Consider the following 16,679-nt stretch of genomic DNA (forward strand, 5'->3'; position numbering starts at 1 on the left):
TTATTTTTTTTTAGCAATTAGGAGTATATAGCAATTTGTACGGAAACCCTGGTGGCGTAGTGAGTGGTTAAGTGCTACGGCTTCCAACCAAAGGGTTGGCAGTCCAAATCCACCAGGCACTCCTTGGAAACTCTATGCGGCAGTTCTACCCTGTAGTATAGTGTCGCTATGAGTCGGAATCAACTGGATGGCACTGGGTTTGGTTTTTCAGTTTTTAGCAAGGTGTGTATAAATTTTTGTATGAGAGACTGACTTGATTTGTAAACTTGCACTTAAAGCACAATAAAAAGTTTTTTTTTAATTCAAAATTACAAAAATAAGAGGTTAAAAAAAAACCCAAATAGCCATGAAATTTACATAGAACATTATAATACATGAATCTTAACAGATTATCTTACTGATGGATGATTCTAGACTAAATTATTCCTAAATATTTCATAGAATCAAGAATTACTTCATTTCCAACTAAATTTCTGACTTTCCTGTGCAAAATTACAGCAACTAGTTGACACTTTGAAGTCCCTGGGTGTTGCAAACAGTTAACATGCCCTGCTGCTAACCAAAAGGCTGGTGGTCTGAGTCCACCCAGAGTCACCTTTAAAGAAAGGACTGGTGCCATTGAAAACCCTATGGGGCACAGCTGTACTTCACAGTTCTACATGCGGTTGCCGCGAATCAGAATCAACTCGATGGCAACTGGTTAACTGACACTTAAAATTTCATAGAATCAAAGTTTTATAGTTAGAAGAGAAACAATCTTTTTTTTTTTTAAATACTTAATTTTACAATTGAGAAGGACACAATGCTACTAAATGGCCTCTGACTTTCAAAGCCCCATGTTTGTTACCCACTGCAAGCACTTTCCCATCAATTTTTTCTCAAATATCTTCCTTTACTTTTCCACATAACTCTTTGTCTCCACACATGTTCAAATAATGTAAGGGGCTTGGTATTTTTACTGTATTTTATATTATTGTTGGCATACTTATGAACACATACCTGATGCAGAAGGTCTTTCTGAGGTGTAGGGGAGGATCTTTCTTCACACACAGGAGGTGGTTTATGTGTAGGGGGGAGGTCAATCCTGTGTTAAAAAGGTTAAAAACGGTAATTGTCACATTTAGCCAAAAAAGGGGGGTGGGAGGGGGTGGGGAAATCTAGTTTCTCTTAAAGTTTTGAGGCTATTTTCCTCATAACCAATATTTATATTAACTAACCAACATGTTTAATTTGTCTCATATTTTCATTACCTTTACACAGATTGAAAAAAAGTAAGCTGCTTGTTTTTAGATGTTCCAATATTTACTAGAAATTGAAAATTCTAAACACTTCGTGCTTAGTTAATTAAAAAAAATACCTAAATTAAAGGATACAGAGAATGGAAGCTATGGTGGCTGAAGTAATTATAAATTCTCTGTAATCTAATAACTTCTGAATATGGGCATAAAGTAGTATTACACATGAATAGAATTTCAAACAATAAATAAAATGGTTACACAAATGTATTAGCTGACAAATAATGTTTTTGAAACTACAGAAAGGCATGAGGTAATGCAGGAACTAAGACCAGGTTAACCACATTGGTTATTCTTGAAATATTAAAGAAGTACAGTTTCACGAGTATTGCACTGAAAGACTATTTTATAGTCCTTTTACTCAAAGTAATTATTTCCTTTAATTTACTGACAATCAAAGCAAATTTGTATCTCCAAGGTGCCATAGGTCATTGAGGTGAGAAAACAGGCTCATGGAGGTTAAGTGGCTGGTTCATGGGACCACTGATCACATCATGATGGAGCTGAGACTAACACCTAAAAGACCAGTGTTAAAACTATGCCAGAATAGAGCAGCAGACACATACACAGAGCACTTACGAGGACAGAAGACATTCTCTCTTACGTCCTAATATAAAAGCATTAATAAACTTACAACGAGTAATATCATTTGTATAGAACTTCGCAGTTCATAAACCAGCATTATCTTATTTGATCTTCATCACAACCACGTGAAGTAGGTAGGAAAAGTAATATCCACATTTCACAAAGCGACAAAGCTGCTGATGGAATTCAGTGACTTGGAACACAGGTCTTCTGATTGTACATCAAGATTCAATTTCTACTTTATAATGCTATCTCAATGATTTGGTCAAAAACATTTTTCTTTAAGTGAAAAGATATACTTTATATAATTCACCAAAATTAAGTATTTTTCATCTTTAAGGAACAAGCTTTAAAACAATACATTTAATAGCTGTTGGCAGTTAAAAGTTAAGTTGTATCTATATGTACAAAGGGTATAAATAAACTGAAGAAGCAATTAAACTTCTGTGATATTTTTATACCTGTCTTTCAACTCTGATTTCACCAAACACCTGAATTTCTGTTCAGAAGTCGCGACAACATGTCATCATGGTACCATCTGGAACGGTGTATAACATGTTGTAGTGAAAAAGCGTCCAATTCATTTGTCTCTAGCAGCCCCTTGACACTTTTCCCTAAGATGCATTTTGGGACGTTCTTATGAATCCACAGTCATCTGACAAAGGTCTAACAGAACCTTTGCTTCCACCCCTCAGACACGTTCACAAATGACATGTAAAGGCAGATATAAAGTCTGATGCATATTAAATATTCATATCTGAACACAGGCAAAAAAAAGTTACCTACACTTTGTCAAGATAGGTTGGTCTCCTTTTTCGGGGAGTCAGCAGCACAGTCACAAAGATGGCAATGATGAAAAGGGCAAGGACAGCTCCAACTACAGCTCCAGCTACAGCTGTAGAAGAGGTCTGCTTAAATAGGACATCTGCAAAGTAACAAAAATTAGGCTTTTCAAACAATTTAACAGGGTTCTCGAAATTGTGTGCCTTAATTTCTACAATGTGCAAGAACTATTAGGAGAATATTAGCCAACGGCAAGCTTAGAAGATACTGAATTTGATCGATTTGTTAAGTTTTAGTAACATTATGCTTACACCCTTCCTCTATGTAAGACGTCACCTTAGCACCTAGGCTTTGCTATTTTTTTTTTTCAAATTATGAATATCCCCAGTCAGAGAGCTATGAGTGAATCTATTTCCTATGGGCAAAGAATGCCTGGAGGAGAAAAGAAGATGAAAAACGATTTAAGATTTTACTGTAAATAATGATAAAACAAAAATCAAGTTTTTAATAGAGTAAACCAACAATATAGACATTTACCATTTTTAGCCTAATAAAATATAAAAGAAACTCTGTAATAAAGAAAGTAAAATCCTTCAAGGGCAAAACAAAAAATATCCCAAGTGAAACAAATACAGTAAAATGATGTTAAGCATTGTAAATTTTTAAATGTTTTAAAATAGGTATATCCTTATTAAAACAGTACTATTTGCAGAAAAATTCTCTTGGCTCATGTACATTTAATACAAAGTAAGCTTAAAATAGCTTCTCTGCTATAAAATTAAGTGGAAATTCTTCCCTGTATCCTGGCCATACATATTCTACATCATTTCTGAATATCAACTTCTCTTTCTTCTGAAGGGGCTTCATTTCCACAACTCCATCGTTAAGTCGGTTCTGAAATAAGCTCAATACCTCATTTTTTAAATTAATTATTATTGCTTTTTATTATCAGTATCTTTATAAATCCGATCTTTGTCTTTAGGGGTTGGCATAAGAATGGTAACAGCAGCAAATTACGTACAACTACACTGTATGCAGTACATGGTACTAATGACAAGATGTACAAAAAAGAAAAAAATAGATGGTCTTAAGTGTGGTTCATAGTGGCTCAGGGACTACCTGTGTTACAAGTCACCTACATATTTTCAAATAAAAGTATTATGTTGTATGACAAAACCTTCAATCCTTATGGGTAAATTTTATTTTGACAATTTAGCTACATTAAATCCAATAACTGAGTTTTGTGAGGTGATGCATGTTATACGGTGCTTTCATAGACACGATTTTCTTTCCCAACTTGCACCACAAATTTTTTAAGAAATTATTTAAAAAACATATTTAGCAGTTAACATTTCACACAATTCTTAAAAACTAAGGGTCACTCTATTTTACAAATTACCAAAAAAGGAACATACAAATTACTACAAATCATTAAATTTTTATTACAAATTATTACTCTATATTACATATTTCATGTATACCATCAATTTCCATATACATGCATAATTAGGCATATTTTTCAATTCTATTTTTATTGTGAGTCATGTGATATTTCAAATAGCTAAAAACAAATTATATAATTGGAAAGAAGGTAAAATATTCTTTCACTCACCTAATTTAATCTACTAAGAATCCTGAGTTTATTCCGTAATGGGTCATTTTGTTAGGCTCATTCTTAACACCTTACACCAACAAGTGTAAATCACCCATTTCAATAACTTTTCAAATACTGACTAGAATCTGAGTATGACCATACAACCATTTTGAAACAATATAACAGGCTCAGTCATTCAGGGTGTTACTCCCATTTGCTGATGATGTGTGCCTGATTTCTCTTGCTATTATTGCCATTTCTCTATTCCCTGGTTTCTCCATTTACACACAGGTGGCCCCCGACTTAAGAGTCCCGCTCTGTGGACTCTGACCTAGGTGGTTCTAACCTTTACAGCCTGTTATACAGCCACATTTTGAACAGTAAACCATAACACTGAACATCTGCAAGTGAACATTTGAGAATAACATCAGCAAAATACACGCTGAAACTTTGTATGATTAAAGGTAAGATTACATAAAAAGATAGTTCATCATAACTTGAACACGTCCTAAGCCAAAGACTGCATACCCTAGATGAGAAAAAAATTGAAGCCCAGTGCAGTCAGAATCTACTCTACTCCTATAAATGTGAAAATGATCCATGAGTTAGGAGTAGTATTTTATCCAAACTATCATTTTTCTCACCATATAAATTATACCTTTGGCCACTGGCCATCGCTATAAAGAACATGGTTGTGTTCAGGCTTTAAAAACAGGCCAGGTGATACCCGTTAAGTTTACGGGATTTGACTAAAATCATACAACTCGTCAGTGGCCAACATAAAAAATCTTAGTATGTCTAAACTCATTGACTTGAGTAGATTCCAACTCATAGCGACCCTATAGGACACAGGCCCCATAGGTTTTCCAAGGAGCGGCTATTGGACCCGTACTGCTGACCTTTCGGTTAGCAGCCATAAATGTAATTCTCAACCACTGCACCACCAGGGCTCCAACGTGTCTAGTACCTACTTATTCCACACTCCAAACCAAACCAAACCAAACTCATGGCCATCGAGTAGATTCCAACTCATAGTGGCCTTACAGGACAGAGAACTGCCCCATAGGGCTTCCAAGGAACAGCTGGTGGATTTAACTGCCGACCTTTTGGTTTGCAGCCAAAGCTCTTAACCACTGTACCACCAGGACCCCCATTCCACACTAGCTTTTATAAACGTCTCTCCCCTTCAATGCAAAATTTTAATTTGCTAAAGGATAAAGCAGGAAACCCTGGTAGTGTAGTGGTTAAGAGCTACGGCTGTTAAGCGAAAGGTCAGCAGTTCAAACTCACCAGGCACTCTTTGGAAACCCTATGGGGCACTTCTACTCTATCCTACAGGGTTGCTGTGAGTTGGAATTGATTTGACAGCAGTGGGTTTGGTTTCTTTGGGAAAAGGATAAAGCAGCCCTATCATTTTTGCCCAACAGTGCAGAACTTAAATGTGTGTTCTTATTCTAATAACAAGGCTAATGTACTTCTAGTAGTACTTCCAGAACAGAATATTTATGGCCCAAATTAAGATTCTCAGTCTACAGACCATTACGTCTTTCATCAAACCTCACACCTTCTTCAAGAAAGCCTTTCATCTTGGCAGTAACCTGAAATTTGGTAGTGCTTTGTAAGTAAAAAGATATAATTAGGTAGACTTTTAGTATCCTAAAGTAACTTCAAATTCTAAATAGATACCTTAATTACCAGGTCTAAATAAATATTTTTAAACATTTAAATAATGATCTACTTATCCAATTCTGCCCCATTAGGCTTACTATTTCTAGTTCTAGGATTCTATACCTGAGAGTTCACTGTGTGTATACCACCACATTTCCTTCTGTCTTAATTTGGGCATCTTTATTTCACCTGGATCTATTCATTCTTCATTTATATTTATCTTCTCTTTTTTGCACACCTCTTCTTAGTAAAAACACATGCTAGTAAGTATTAAAATAAGCAACTCGGGGGGTGAGGGCAAACTTAGGAATGAATCCATTTACCAATTGAATAATCTACTTTATATAGGTAAAGTGTTAAATATCCATTTAGAATCTGTGTGTTAATTTTTATGGGATATATTCCAGATTTCCTTTTCTGATTCTTCTATTGAGAAGAAGTAAAATTTTAAAGCAGGTGATGAACACTAGAAAATGCAAAGGAAGAACTGAAATCTTTTGCATTTAAGTCAAAGTACTTTGTTGAAAATTGAGAATGTAGCCACAACGCTGCCCCCACGTTTTCCTGCCCATACCAAACACGTATATATTACAGACTCTATCTTCCTACAGAACTAAAAAAAAAAAGTTAGGAAATGTATAAAAATTTGACCCTTTTAAATACTATGCCAGTTTACTGAGTGACTGAAAACGAGGCAACACTGCCATCATACAAGGAAATGTTCTGCTAAATGTAACACAGTTATCAGCGTAGAAACAAAAAGACAGAAGTGTTAAAACACTCAGCATGTGTCTCAAAGGAACAGTCTGCTGTCATCACAGCAGCTACAGTAATCCAGGCACTGCAAACCCACCTCCAAAAAAGGAAAAATAGCATTCCCCAATACAACAACATTATACAATTCAAGATATTACGCACGCGTCTCCTGGGGAAAAAAGTGCTCAGAAGTCAGTTACAAATCATACTTGAAAAAATGTAATCCAGATATAAGGAATAACGTTCAGTACTTTTTAAGAAGAATGCATTTATATATATTAAGTTGAAGTATTGTCCCTCCTACGATCACTGTGGAAACCTTGGTGGCGCGGTGGTTAAGTGCTACGGTCAGCAGTTGGAATTCACCAGCTGCTCCTTGAAACTCTAGGGGCATTTCTACTCTGTCCTATAGGGTCGCAATGAGTCAGAATCGACTCGACGGCACTGGGTTTGGTTTTTGGTTTATAATCACTGACGTGTGAAAGGCATACAAAAAAATCTGCACACCTAATCCACATCTGAAACTGAAGAAGGACATTTAAAAAAAATTAAATACTGTTCTATATACTGAAATATGTCTGATTACAAAATACTAAAAAGCCCTTTAAAGCAGTACATATAGAATTATACAGTCCCTTTTCACAAACACCAAGTTAACAATATATATATATATATTTTTGGTACCCTTTTTCTCTTCATTCCTTTTGCCAAAATTGTATCACACGATACATAGGTTAATGTGATGGTCTACAAATTTATCTTCACCTTTTTTTTTTTATATTATACATCATGGAATTGCCATCTTTCTTCCCTTTACTAATGCCATCCTGCATTTCTCAATAACCCCTGTTAACACTTACTTTCTGAATATGATTGTATCCATGCAAATATTTCTCTCTCAAGGAGCCCTGGTGGCACAGTGATTAAAGTGTTTGGCTGCGAACCGAAAGGTCAGTGGCTCCAACTCACCGGTCGCTCCACAGGAGAAAGACGTGGCAGTCTACTTCCATAACGATTCATAGCCTTGGAAACCCTGTGGGGCAGTGCTACTCTGTTTGCTGAATCAAAATCGACTCGACGGCAGGGGGTTTGGCTTTCTGGTTCTTCTCCTCAGGCTTTCATTCAACAAATTACCAAGCACCTAGCATGAGCCAGGCCTTCTTCCGAGTGCTAGGAACACAGGATGAATTTTACACACTCCCTATCCTCACAAAATAAAGTAAAACTCCCAAAGTAGGGTGACAAGAATCTATGAAACTCGATCCAGTCAAGTATGGGAAGAAATACTACCAATAATAATATAAAAACGACATTCAGTAGAAACATCCTAGTGTGTGACACATGGAAGGGCAGCGGTAGCCTCCCTTCCGCACTCACAGTGGACCCCGTGGGAAGAGTCCATTAACACAGTTCCACGATGGAACTGAACAGACCGTTACACACTCACTTGGATGTATCACCTTTCTGGATATTCAGCATCTTATATACATTATGACCTATGTGTGCTCATTTGATTAAACCAATAAATTATCTAAATTCAGAGGAGGCATTGCCTGAGTGCCCCACATCTGACATGGAGACCAAGTAGGGGTACCAGTGCTAATCCATATGGTATAAATCCATATGGTATATATTAGCATTTATTTCTAATAAATGACATAAACTGACAGAATGAAGATAAGCACAAATAACAACAACAAAAAAAAACTTAACCAAAATCCTGGCAATGTGAACATCTTACAAGAATTTTATCAGTTACATAATAAACTAAAACCAGGGCAATCTAATCAGATGTGACATGTCTAAAAAAATAAACAAGAAATTCAAATGTACCAGGAGACCAATCTTATTAGCAATAAATCTCACATTAAATCTATGTTGTACCTGATATATGAACTAATGTGAGGGAGAGACTATTATGATTGTTGTTGTTAGTTGCTTTCAAGTCGATTTTGACTCTTGGTGACCCGTGTATGCACAGAACTGCTCTGTAGTTTTCAAGGCTGTGACCTTTGAGAAGCAGGTCACCAAGACTGTCTTCAAGGTGCCTCTGGGTGGGTTTGAGCCGCCAACCTCTCTGCTAGTAGCCGAGCGATTAACCATTTCCGCCACCCAGACATTAACACCAAACTGCCTGAACATGAAGGCAGCTTCTAAAAACAGTGGATGGGATGAAAACTGTTAAGGTCCCCAACAATGAGCTTCTTCCATTGGAATCTACTTGTTTTTGAGGTTCCATTTTTGCAATAACACCTAATAACCAAGTATCAAAATACACGGAACTTGGAATCAGACCTTCAAATCACAGAATCACAAGTATAAAACCAAGATTGAAAAAACAAATGAAGCACATTCAAACATGTTTTGTCAAAAATATTGTTTTAGTGAGAAAAAAAGCTTTTAAAATAAACCAGTTTCCCGAAATATTGTTTTAGTGAGAAAAAATTTTTAACATTTAAAATTATCAATGTTAATATTTCTATTTTTGAATACTTTATAATGTAGCAAACTGCTATACTAGTGTGTACATATAACTTACACATATTGGGAGTACATACTGACAGGTTCAACCAGAAGAGTTTGAAGATCACTGATGCAAAGTAGACAGATTAAAAACTACAATAAAATGTGAAGTTATGGTAGATGCGAGGTGATAAAAAAGGTTATGGGCAACAACCATTAGTTCTAAAAGGGAAAGTGTCGTCAAGCTATTATTTGAGGTTGGCCTTCAATACGGACTGGTATCCCAGTCGAGAAGTTATAAACGCAAATTTCAGGCAAAGGGAGTGACAGACATAATTACACAAGCATCAAGGCACATGGTACATTAAAAGAAGTTAAGAGATCTAGGCATTGGGCACGTTCCTGTTAACAGGTCTAGGCATTGAGCATCAAACGACTGCTAACATAAAAAGACAGACATCACGTGCCTCCTGATAGAAAAACAGACCATTGCTTACGAAGTAATTTTGCCAATAAATAAATAAATAAATAAAACATGACTTTCTAAGGCTTTAGCTCTCACGACCAATTTACATGAAATACAGAGGGATGCGTTTGGGGGTGTAACTGGCAAAATCCAAACTGGGAAACTTGGCAGGACAAATGAAGCAATTTCTTCAAAAAATAAATTGCAATGGAATAATGTGAATTCACAAATTAAGACATTCCAACCAGTCACCATCTCATGTTTAGATCCTGATTAAAACAAACTGTAAAAAATATATGATTGGAAATTTAAACACTCACTGGATACTAATCTTAAACTGTTAACTTTCAATGCAATATGGTACTCTGGTTAATTACTTTTTAAAAAAATAGCCTATGGCTTTTAGAGCCTCGTATTGATATGCTAGACAAAGTAATGGCAGGAGGGATTAAGTGGGTCTAAATAAAACAAGAATGGCATGAATAACAACTGAAGCTGGGTGATGGGTCCACAGAGGTGTTTCACTATTCTGTTCTGTTTTTATATGTTTACTATTTTCCACAATAAAAAGCTGTTTTTAAAGGCTAATGCATCTAGACTTAGGTCAAACCTTCCCCTCAAGACCAGGTTTTCCCCAAGATATTTCTCATACCTAAGACTGTGCAATTAGGTATCACATCTATACAGAAATATTGTGCATGTAAGTAAGGTAGGCCTTGAATTATTCTTGTTTTTAAGATTTCTATTTTAAAGTTATTCTAGTAAAGCTCACTTTCATTCCGCTCCATCCATACCAACCAGCCAGACCAAGCAGCAGCAACTAATTAAAAGGTGAGTAAAATCAGACTTATCCCAGCACTGAATCACATCTTATCTAAAGCTGAAAAGAACGTGAATAATACTATCCTGGGTCAAGAAAAGAAATGACCTCTAGGTAGCGCAGTGTATACAGCAAAAGCTTTTGTAAGTAATGTTTAGTTTCAAGCTCTTGATGGAAACCTATCACAAGTCAACTAAAACTCGAAATTGTGTTTTTAAAAATGCAGCTGACTGAATGGAAAAAATAAACAGAAAGCATTAAAAAATCAGAAAAGTTCGTATACTGTGTACACTATTCCAAAGATTTTTTCATGTATGAATTAATATGAAAAGTTAAACTTTATTATTACAATATTGGTATACTAAGATGGGGCCAAACTTAACCCAGTCCAAAAAAAAAAAACTGCTTGCTCTCAGATAATTTGGGGTTTAGAAAATGCATCATAATTTAAAATATCAGAAATAGGATACAGAGAGGCAATTTACATGATTCAAAACAACTGCATTTCTAATCAAAATAGCTCATAAGTGAAAAATACTAAGTGCCAACTCAAGAAATACTTTGGGAAACGTGTTAATTCAAAAGTAAAAACTAATACATTAAAATCAACTTAAGTCAAAATCCTAGCAGAAACATTTAAAATGTGTTTTTTAGCTGCTAAGGCTACTGAGGCAAGATAAATCACAGCTGTGGAGACTGTCATTCATGATGTATTTATAAAATAGAGATTATATGTTTAATTAAAATCAAATGTCATAATGCCAACATGCCAAACTCATATGGTCCTTCAAACTTTACTCAACCGTATCCGTAACCGGGTATTATAATCTTGTTTGGGAAAACAAAAGTCTTCTAATTCCCACAAAACAGCATTAATTAAAGTAAAGAAAGCTAGTTTATTTACAGGCACGCACACTCCAGCAAGTATCAGGGACAGGACAAAGAACGTGCTATAGAGCCACAGGCTCATTACAGAAATACACCTCTAGAGCATCTTTGATAGGCTGTAAAGATACGTCACACGGCTACTGGGGGTACCACCTACTACATAAGTTGGTAAAAGGAAAAAAAAAAACCCACTGTACAAACTAAAAGCCAACGAACCAAAAATTTGAGAATGGTACATTTCTAATTAACAAGTAGGTAAGAACAGCAATTCAATCTGTAGTCTATTCCCCATTAGAATTAAAAAACGCCAGTATGAGTGCCTTTTCTTCCTCATATTTTACATTTTTTCCAAACATTAACAACCTCTTACTTGTTCATATACTTTGTTTTGGCAATATTTACTGAAAACACTAAACTCAAATTAGATGTCTTTGCATACAAAATGGTTATATTCCTCTCACACTTTTTGCATTTATACATTATACTTCCCCTTATACAAAATATTCAGCCACAGGTACCTTTATAAAACTTCTTGTACATGGCTATCAGAATCAGTATTTACTACTGAAAAACCTTAATGCTTTAGTATTAGGCATATATAAAATAGAAACCCATTAAGCACAAGATAAAATTTATTTTTCAACTATTTAAAAAAAAAAAAAAACCCATTGCCATTGAGTCGATTCTGACTCATAGCAACCCTACAGGACAGAGTAGAACTGCCCCATGGGGTTTCTGAGGTGCCCCTGGTGGATTCGAACTGCTGACCTTTGGGTTAGCAGCCATAGCTCTTAACCAGGATGCCACCAGGGTTTCCTTCAACTATAAAGTCCTTCTCAAATATCACCTTTTAAAGTTAACCCTTACTTTTGCATGAGAAACTGACTTGAATGGTAGCTTTCACTTAAAGCACAAATAAAGTTAACTCTTAACAAATAAAAGTTCCAATGTATTTTAATAAAATGGCAAGAAAAAAAGCTGCAAAGATTTCACTGTATTGATGTATTTTAAACAGTATAAAAAAAATCTTAAAATGTATACAAAACTGGTTCAACATTAAAGCACATGGGAAAAAAAATGCACATGGCCAAAAATATTCTTTCATCTTTTCCAAGGAGAGAGTAAGATTTTCATATACAGCCATAGATTAGCTTTGCACATCACGGCATTCAGAACTTAACTTGACAAAAATGTTTATTTCATAGGACTATTCATGTGTACAAACAGGTCTCTATGTACAGTAAACAAAGTTCTAAGAAACAGTGCAATGCTTCAGAAAGTCTTGAGCACTAATAGTAGATTCCTGAAATTCTGAAACTTTTTAAGTTCACCAAATGATTTAAATTGGTTAAGGACATCAAATACTTGTAGTTTTCCATGTCACCCTCTCCCTAGGGGAAAAAAAAAACCCTAATCTCAGAAGGGCTACAATGTAACACAAGCTCATATTCTACAATTATATTTCTGAAATACAGTTCTTGAAATACAATGCTAATTTCTTTAAGACTATACTCAAGCTAAGATTTATACAGTATCCTAAATGTGATTATTCTGCTTAGATTCATATAGCATTTCAAACCACTGTTCTAAAGATGAAGCTTTGGTGGAAAAAGCCACAAATTTACACCTTCTGTGGCAAGAAATTTTAGACCCATCTTTCTCGTGGCCATATTATCACTGATATTTAAATAAAAAACAAAGTTGCTTCAAACACAGTGTATTATCAAGAAAAGTTTCCCTTCCAATGATTATACATTTAATATTGGTAAATCAACAGTTAACTGTATTAAAAACCAGACATTTTTTACAAGTAATCAGTGAACATTATTAACCATACTCTTAACCTGATATTATAGTCTTGTACTAATTGGCTGGGATGAGAAATAAGTTTCTAATTCCAAAAAACATTGCTAATTAAAGGAACTAGTTTATAATCATTTATAATCAAGCTTACATTACTTGCAAAATTCTAAGAAACTTTGCCTTCTGAAACATTTTTCTTTGAATTTGACGGGATATGTGTGAGTGGGGGTAGCGGTGGGGCTGGGAGAGTAAAAAAAGTATCTACTTTGGTTTTTCATTAACAAAATAATTTATTTATGATTCTTCTGCTAACTTCCACTTCATTGCCCTACAAAATACCTAAGGCAATTCTAACAGTCCTTTTTCCAAATGAATCATAAATAGAAAAACATTTTTCAGACTTCAAAATAGTTCTCTTATTATTAGAATTTTATAAGATTCCACTGTAGAAGTGATTACGTCACAAAGAGACCCAAATTTGAGGATTTAGATAACATTTCTTTCTCAACAGATACAGCGTTTCTAGAAGGAATGTACTCAATAAATTATGTTAAAAAACAAAAAAAACCCTCATGATATGTTTCCAGTTTTAATTGGAAAAACAAAAATCTTGAAACACATAAATACATTTAGGAGTAAAAAGGGGATGGTTTGCCAATATCCACCAGGGAGAATTACCAACTGGTTCTATAATTTAGATTTATCTTGTTAAATCCAAAATTTCCAAGTTTATTTGAAAATTTTTTCGGTACATTTACCCGTCTGCACATCAACATTAAATGACTAAAAACAAGATAGTCTGGAAATGCTCTGTGTATATTCTTGACTGAAATGTCTCATTTGTAAAACTAGCATCCCAGTGCTAATTTATTCTTACTCTTCCATATTCTGAAAAGCTCTCTCTGCACCGAATATAAGTGCATACCATCTGTTCATTATTATTTTTATATTTAGGACATAAAGCATTAAAAAAAAAAAAAAAGGACTACTATCACTTAATGTACCAAAATCCATGTTCACATGGCAATACAAGAATTCTCTTTCAAAGATGAAAATAATTGTAATAACTGTCATGTTAAAAGACATATTTTATTACTCTGGTATGTTCTTTGGACAAAAATATTGATCAGCTAATTATCCTCTTTCACATACCATGTTCACTGAGTTACTGCCATAGTTTTAGTGCAACAAAACATCTTTAAAAAGCCACTCTACAGGAACTATGGCAAGGCTCATTAAAATGCAGAGGTAAGGAGATTTCCTTTTGTAGAGAAACTTAGAAAATAATATTTGAAAAGGAAAGATGTTGCATCAGGCTGAGTATTTTGTACTAAAATATAAACATTCTTGAATTAGTTTTATAGTCAATTCTGATGCAGTATCATTTAGTGGTGATAAATTTTGAGAGGTATATGTTTAACAAACATTATATTTGAGATTATAGTCTTAAGTAAACATTTAATACACAATGCCAAGGTAGTTTTCTTTTCTTTTCTTTTTTTAATTTTTGTAGCAAAAAGTCATACATTTAATGCTGACATTTCCTTCTTACCTGTGTGCCACAGACCAATAGAGTACTCTGCATTAAAATTTAAATCTTGGAACAGTAGTACAGCATTGAAAAAAAATTGTAAAGCAGCTCAGATACATTTAACCCAGATTTTACATTTTCATTTGTCAGATTAGAATATAAAAAGCTTGAAAATCAACTTGAAAAAGCTTATTCTTCCTCAGGAAAACGTATGAACAATCTGAAAATGATCAGCTAGTATGAATGGAATACTGTACATTGTTTAGTGGTTGCTACACATACCACTCCCTTCTGGAAATCACTGAACCGTCTACATGTGAAACTAAGTCATCTTCATTTTCGTCATAATGCTCGTCACCGACGAACTTCATTCCCATTTTTAGATCTTCATAATAATCCATTGGTCTTTCGAATCTACTGAGATTTTCTACATTGTTCCACTGAGTTTTCTCAGGCTCTTCTAAATAGTCTTTACGTATTAGATTGTTCACTGGATTTTTATTTTCTTTTTTTACACTGTCTGGGTAAGAATCAAGCTCATCTTGTTGAAGAACGTCTATTTGTGATTCTTTTTGCATATCTGATGGTGGAATGTAGTTCTTGGCAAAGTAGTCTCCACGAAACGTCCGTCTTCTCCTGTAGCAGAATATCCCAGCCAAAACACTTACAAGTACTATGAAGAGAGCCCCACCCACTACACTAGCAATGATGGTGCCAATTGTGTCATCCTTAATGGTTGCCAAGGTTGACAATGGGAAGGGCAATTTTTTAGGTTCTGTTGCTAGATCCTCGATGTCAGCAGTTGAGGGATGCCACTGAACTGTAGGCTGAAGGGTGGTAGTAGTGGGAGGATCTAATGGAAACAGTAAAGATAGACAAGACACAGAGAGGTAAAGCATGTTAATGAAGGCTGATTCAGCAGCAAGTTGAAAAGATGGCGCAGTTAATGAATATATATTCACAGTAACAATAGTTTTTCATTCTTAATTTGATTAATGTTAGAATATACTAGTATTCATATATTTTAAAAATAATAAAACTGACACTTAGCCAGATACCAGTGAAGTGAAAGGAAGGAAAAATTACTTATGGTGTAAATCCTATATTACTCTATTCCAAGTTTAAAGGAAAAGGTACCTTTTTTTTTTTTAAATGAAGAGTCATTACTTAAGTGTCTTATACAAAGCTGGCTTAAGAATTATTATACCAAAAAATTATATAATTCAAATGTACATTTTCTAGCCAGTAGCACAGGAAATAAAATGAAAGAATTAAAAGAATAAAGTGCACTTTTTAATATCCATCTTTACCTAATACAGTTTATTTTCATAACCTATGAATTTATCTTTAAAAGAATGAAAAACTATAGATTCTTGTTAAGTGGGCATAGTATAAGCTGTTGTTTAAAAATTCTCTCAAAAATATTGTCTTAAATAAAGAGAGCTCTCCAATTTTTAGAAAACAGATGTAGTATATACATTATTTAGTAATTGAAAAAGACAAAGAGCATCATGTTTAAACTGTTTTAGCCAAATGGGCTATTATCAAATGGTACTAATAGACACAGACAAAATAAAAACACATTATAAGCTGTAAAGTATTCTAAAAATGTCATCATCACATCTATTACCCCATGGGTAAGATATCTGAACATTTAAGAAACTAAGGAATTTCAACCACATTTTACAAAATTTAATGTCATTGCTTTATGATAAGAGTCTCGAAAAGAACAACTAATATTTTAGAGAGAACATTCTAGTAACACCGAGTATTAGAGGCAAATGATCCTGTGTTCTGCCATTAGGATACAGAGTGAACAGCAATTAATAAGCAACTAAACATAAATAATAAAAATTAAAGATTGGTTAATTACCAAGTAAGTGGTATTTTTAGATCATGTAACACAAAACTGTAGAGTCTGAACAAAGGATGAGTTAAAAAATCGTGAATTTCTTCATAGGTAAAAATAGGTGACCTAAATGGCAATCTCCTATAATCATTTTTCAAATGAGTGGTACTGACAGAGC

At 34.4% G+C, this 16,679-nt stretch overlaps 1 protein-coding gene across 1 annotated transcript in view; it reads right to left on the bottom strand.

Annotated features, from left to right (window-relative positions):
• NECTIN3 (nectin cell adhesion molecule 3) overlaps window positions 1-16,679 on the bottom strand; it is a 199,875-nt gene that overhangs the window by 97,694 nt on the left and 85,502 nt on the right. The window contains exons 6-7 of the mRNA XM_064273468.1: window positions 2,667-2,805; window positions 1,000-1,084 (exon numbers count right to left, since the gene is read on the bottom strand). Of these exons, the coding sequence (XP_064129538.1) occupies window positions 1,000-1,084; window positions 2,667-2,805 (224 nt within the window). The remainder of the gene's footprint in view (window positions 1-999; window positions 1,085-2,666; window positions 2,806-16,679) is intronic.

The sequence above is a fragment of the Loxodonta africana genome, chromosome 20, assembly GCF_030014295.1.
Source record: "Loxodonta africana isolate mLoxAfr1 chromosome 20, mLoxAfr1.hap2, whole genome shotgun sequence".
Taxonomy (NCBI): Eukaryota; Metazoa; Chordata; class Mammalia; order Proboscidea; family Elephantidae; genus Loxodonta; species Loxodonta africana.